This window comes from Mus caroli, chromosome X, assembly GCF_900094665.2.
Source record: "Mus caroli chromosome X, CAROLI_EIJ_v1.1, whole genome shotgun sequence".
Lineage (NCBI taxonomy): Eukaryota > Metazoa > Chordata > Mammalia > Rodentia > Muridae > Mus > Mus caroli.
Window position 1 is genome coordinate 86,796,938 of NC_034589.1, and position 6,102 is coordinate 86,803,039.

A 6,102-nucleotide genomic window follows, 5' to 3' on the forward strand; every position below is an offset into this window, starting at 1 on the left:
ATTAGAACATAAAGAGTAGTTCTGAATGTTAATATAGTGTACTAGCTGGCTTTGTGTGTCAACTTGACACAGCTGGAGTTATCACAGAGAAAGGAGCTTCAGTTGAGGAAATGCCTCCATGAGATCCAACTGTAAGGCATTTTCTCANCAAGGGAGAAAGGCCCCTTGTGGGTGGGACCATCCCTGGGCTGGTAGTCTTGAGTTCTATAAGAGAGTAGGCTGAGCAAGTCAGGGGAGGCAAGCCAGTAAAGAACATCCCTCCATGGCTTCTGCATCACCTCCTGCTTCCTGACCTGCTTGAGTTCCAGTCCTGACTTCCTTGGTGATGAACAGCATTGTGGAAGTGTAAGCCGAATAAACCCTTTCCTCCCCAACTTGCTTCTTAGTCATGATGTTTGTGCAGGAATAGAAACCCTGACTAAGACATATAGTAAACAGAGCAAACGTTCTTTTTAACAAGTACAGCCAGGTTAAATGTCAATGTGACAGCACTGATTTGAGTGTGGGGTAGACTCTCTCAGAAGACTACAATTCAGCTTCTTAGAATTTGTGGTGAGTCACAGATCCTTCCACTGCCTGCAAGTTGTCCTTCTAACCAGCTATCTCATTTCAGTCATTATTATCTTAAGAAAATATAACCCTTGATAAATGTTTGGGAAAATAAAATCAAGTTAACCTAATATGTTCTCTTCAATTAGAATCTTCTTTTCACAGTGTGTGTCAAATGGTGTCAATAGATGTTGAAAAATCCTACTATTTAAAGGTAGTAGTCCACCATGTCTTGACATCTCCCCTGAGCTCAGCACAAAATGGAGGGCTTCCTTTACCAGCAGGGATTCCTTTTCTCTACCTTATCTGGGGAGCCCAACCCCCACCCCCACCTAAGGAATGTTACAGAAGTGAAATTACAGGTTCAAATTCCTGGAATGCTTCTCCATGCAAATAAGGCCCTAAAGACAGTACCTTAAGCCTCAGCAATGAAACTTCATCCTAAGAAGAATCCCTTCCCACTTTCCAAGGTTTATATAGCCTTTGTTCACCCCAGTAAAGAGCCCAAGCTTTTCCATTGAATACTGTCTGAGAGAGCTGTTTAGTTGAATGTTGCCTAAAAGAGCTGTAACACTGAAAAATTTGGAGAAGACCCACTGCTCCTACCCCTGCATTCACTGCTGGATTGGATCTTGCTAACCAATATGGTCTGGACTGGATTTATCCTTCCCTGCCTAGTATAAAGCAGTGCCAGTACAGCCTAAGGGAAGAAGAGAAACTAGAACCCACAGTCTTATGCATGCTGCCACAGTCTTTCTGAGTTCATATGTATATCATTCCAGTTGTGTCTGAAACACTGTTCCCTTGGAGTCAACTACCACTTCTGGCTCTTACAATCTTTATTTTTTATTTTTTATTTTTTTTTATTTTTTTTTCGAGATAGGGTCCCTGGCTGTCCTGAAACTCATTTTGGCCTCGAACTCAGAAATCTGCCTGCCTCTGCCTCCCAAGTGCTGGGATTAAAGAAATGTGCCACCACGGCCCTTTGCATCCTCTTTCCCATATATCTCAGAGCCCCTAGGGGAAGGGGAGCCACCATGTGGTTGCTGGGATTTGAACTCAGGACCTTCAGAAGAGCAGTCGTTGCTCTTAAACTCTGAGCCATCTCTTCAAACCCCCCCCCCCAATGTATATTTTATCTGAGCTGCTAGCATAGACATACAGGATTTTGTGCCTAAACTCCGAGGTATACCATGTAAGGTCCTGACATTTATTCACTACTTTAAAAGTCCAGTTAGCCCAACACCTATATGACTAATGGATGAAAATTACATCCGGTCTTGGGAATTAGACTCTCCCATATTTGCCACATGCCTTGCTCAGTGAACTTCAGCTTGATTGCTCTTCTAAGAAACACCATAAACCTTAGACCCTTTTTACTTTGCATTAACTCAGAAAGGGAAAATTCAGTTCTGCTGGCACAACTGCAGAACTTGGCTCAAAAAGTCTAAAATTAGAGGCATGTATATTATATTATTGTTCTTTGGAATATTATATTAGTATACATTTATGTGGGACCATGAAAGGCAGTCTGTTTTCTGGTAGAGCTAGGTTTAAACCCCGGAGACCCAGCAGATAACTGCAAGAGACAGAAGGCATTTGTCTGCCATGCTCCTAGACACCAGGCTCCAGACACAAGCCTCAGCTCTCCATAATTCTGTGGCCATCAGTCACATAGACAACTCCCCAAACCCCTCCACAGGTAGAGAACTTGACTACAGATCAAGCAGCTTCAAGACAGAACTCCATTTTAATGAGGTACCTAAAGGCCTGAAGGGCTTAGCCAATTAAGCTCTCCTTCCCAGACACTCCACCCTGCAAAAGGTATTTAATCTCAGGCCCCCTCTGAGAAAGTGGAGTATGGCTTCACTTATCGCAACTCTCCACAATGACAGTAAACACCTTAAAACCATGGACTGCCTCTTCTCATCTGGACAGTGGAGCAGGTCTTCCTCTAAAGAGCAGAGTGTAATCTCCTGCAGGAGGCCTTTTTGCATTCTCAGCCATGGTCTCCACCAAGCCAAGCTGCCCAAGCAAGCCAGGACACCCTCCTCCCCTCAGGAACTGGCCAGAGCTCTTCCTCTCCCATTTTCCCTTTGCCTAGGCTAGAGCCTGCCCTCGGGGCACCCCCCCACACACACACTCTATTTTCAGCCCTTCTGGGATATTCAGTGGCATCTGCTGTGTACAAGAGTTAGAACCTGCCATCCCTGGCCTCCATGTGGCCCAGGGACCCATGAGCTGGCTCCTGGCAGTTCCCCAGTTACCTCAGACTGTGCCTCCTCATCCCAGGAGCAGGATCCTGTGGTTTCTCACAGCCACCTGCCCATTGATGGTGTGGGTGCACACAGTCAAACTTCCCATGTTCTGCCTCACCCTGTGGCCCACACCCTGGGCTGGATGCAGGAAACCATTTTAACCCACACTTTTACATGGACTTCTAAAGATATTATATTAAATATATATTTGTTGCAGATCAGTAAATGAACACAAAGTATAACTCATAAACATTTGACTTTTATCTATATTTTTTACAAGCCAGGAAAAATATTTCCTTGCATTTATTACATATAACTTTACCAAACCAAACAAAGAAAGAAGTTAAAGGAAACTAGGCTTAACCATGTTGATAATCCCCTGCTATTCCCAGTATACTGACTTACTAACTCTTTAGATTGTTCTATATTTTCAAGAAAATCTCTTGATGACAGGAAAACTTCAAGTGTCAACAGGGGTGGTAGACGCTGCTGGTGATTTTTCTGGGGAACCTTCAGTAGACTGGTCAGCAGTATCAGTATTATCTTCATCTCTGGCTTTTGCTCGTTCTTGCTCATCTTTCAAAGCCTCTTGGTAAAGGATCGAGAAGGTACTAGGTGTTGTTTTGTTGATCTTGGCCAAATATTCCAGGACTTTCATCTTGCTTGTTTCAGCATGGGCTTGGGGACCCCACAGGAACTCATAGCGTGGAGGATCACTTTTGGCCACCTGCCGGTACTCCAGGTACTTCAGCTTCACCAAATACTGGGTCATGAGCTTCCTGGGCTCACCAAAGATGCGGTGTTTCTTCCCTGGATAGATCTGCTGCTTCTTCAGGATTTTCCACACGTCTTCTTCACTGGCGCAGTTGCCATGAATGAAGATGATCCCCAGGACACTCATCAGGAAACCGGTCTTGGGTAAGCCTTTGCCAGCACGGATCCTCCCATTGTTGGGGAGTTTCAGCTTGCTGATAAGGTTGTATGAGGGCTGACTGGAGTTGACTTCTCTCACTTCCACTGCAAAGGCATCTTCGAGCTTCACAGAGGCTTTCCGGAGGATCTCAGGAAAGTCATTTTCATGTTTCTTGGTGATAACCCTCAGCATTTCTTCCTTGGTAGTGAGCTGCTTCAAATTGTAGTTGTGGAGCAGGTACTGTAACAATATCACCACACTACTTGCTATTAGATCTTGGTGCAGAGCTGAAGTAGAAGGGTACTTCTTTTGTATACTTGGATCACTTTCCTTATAGGAACCTTCATCTGATTCTGAGGATGAACTACTCAGAATAAGTTTGGCAGACAGTGTTGCATTCTGATTTGCTTTGGGAGGGCTGGAAGACTTAGCCTTAGGCTGGCTCTGGGAGGCGGCAGAGGATTCTCTAGCTGCCATTGGTGCTTTTTCTGCTGTTGCCTGATCATCTCCACAAGCCTGAGCCTCACCTTGGGTGTGGAGCTGTTTTTCCTGATCATGGAGCTTGCTCTTGTGACCTTGAGGCATGATGACTCTGGCTAGTGACAATAGCAAGATATATGGGTAGGATGCTAGTGATGCAGACACCTGATGAGGGGAAAATGAAATTATATGAGAGTTTTATCAGAGGGAATCCTTGTGTTTAATTAAGTCAGCATCTGCATGTTTCTATGAGAACATTCTTTAGGAACCTACTAGCCTTCTATTCTTAACTGCCTGCTCCCTAAGAAAGAAGGAAGAGTAAGTCTTAGTTCCCAGTCTACCATTCCTAACTGTGCTTGGCTTGGCTGCATGCAGGGGGATGATGTTCATGCCTTCTGCTGTTAGAGTTGTGCATACCACCTCAGTTCCCCATGACAATCTTCATGCAGATTCTTGGAAATCCTGAGCCTCTGTTCTCTACCACTTGCCAACTGTCTCTGTGATACTTTGTTGTATGTGGAAGGAAGAAAGCTCATGAGGCTCCAACCCTAGAAAAAAACTACAGTCACTGACCATCATTTTTATCTCTCTGTGAAGTTTGAGTAATATTTGTGCCCTCCCTGTCACACACCCACGATAGTACTTAAACTGTCATGCAGAAATATTTAGGCCATTCTCTCTAACCAAAATCCCTCTCTACTATTTCAGCTACAGCCTCATAGCATGGGAATAAATGAGGGCCTGACCCATTACTATGGGAGTAAATGAGGGCCTGACCCATTACTACTGCACAGAAAAATCTAGGCTCCTAGCATGGAAGAAGTACCCTGATCATTCCCATGGAGTTCTTGATTTCTGTCCATACTTGGAATACTTATCTGACTAATGGAACTTCTGTTCACTCTAAAGATCTCATTACTCTTAAGACCCTTCTTACAGTAGTTAGCACAATAGCCATGCTTGTACCTCAAGATATTGACGGCAGCAGCAATCTGGGAGCCTCCTGACTGTATTGGGATGCTTATTCTCTAAGCACTCACTTCAGGCTTTTCTCTTAATTCTCTACATAACATAGTATTACCTCTTTTTCTGGCATGAGGATCCTTTCCCCTCAAGTTAAGAGCCTCGCATCTCTAATTATATAGGAACAGAGAGCACATGTCCACTGGACATCCACACTTGGCTTTCTCAGACCCTCAAATGGGGTCTTTGTGAGTATGTTCACTTATGGTTTTTTGCATTTTTCTATTGTTGGTATAGGATTCTTTCTTCTACTAAAATTTTGCTGGCTCCACATTTTTATTGACTGGTCCATTTTTGAACCTCTAAAGTCATAAAAGAACACATACTTAAATTTCCCCATTCTTCTCAGGGCTTTTCTAAATTGAAAATGAGGTGAGCTATTGTTAAAGATGATTCCCCCCCCCCTGTGGTGTTCCACTAGTGTGAATACTGCTCAGCTTCCTGAGGTGTAGTGTGAATTCTTTTGAGGGAGTAGCAGAGACCGAGAAAAAGGGTGTGCGTGGCAGGAAAGGGACAAATAGTATTCAAACTGCACAAAGACAGATAAAAATGGTCACTGACTGTAGCTTTTGTCTAGGTTTGGAAACTCATAAGCTTTCCTCCTTCCACATTACCATAGCTGTTGGTATTCTTCTCGTCCTGGTCATATTTGAACTACAGTTAGCCCTGAAAATAAGCATCCATATAACATTATATGCATATAACAAATCACATTGTATTTATGTATTTTGTAATACACATACTACCACCACCACCACCAACAACAACAACGACGACAAAATAATTAAAGAAAATAAAATAATTAAAGAAAAAGAGGCCATGAATTTGAAAGAGAGAAAGGTGGGCACATTGGAATGTTTGGAAAACAAAAAACAGAAG

At 43.5% G+C, this 6,102-nt stretch overlaps 1 protein-coding gene across 1 annotated transcript; it reads right to left on the reverse strand.

Moving 5' to 3' along the window:
• Positions 1 to 3,267: 3,267 nt before the first annotated feature.
• On the reverse strand, positions 3,268 to 4,197 carry LOC110286281 (melanoma-associated antigen B3-like). Its single transcript, XM_021152720.1, has one exon. The coding sequence runs from the start codon at positions 4,195 to 4,197 to the stop codon at positions 3,268 to 3,270; it is 930 nt and encodes a 309-aa protein (XP_021008379.1).
• Between the last annotated feature and the right edge of the window lie 1,905 nt (positions 4,198 to 6,102).

What these genes read in the sequence shown, in the direction of transcription:
- LOC110286281 (XM_021152720.1), bottom strand. Translation starts at nt 4,197, where the DNA reads ATGGCAGCTAGAGAATCCTCTGCCGCCTCCCAGAGCCAGCCTAAGGCT.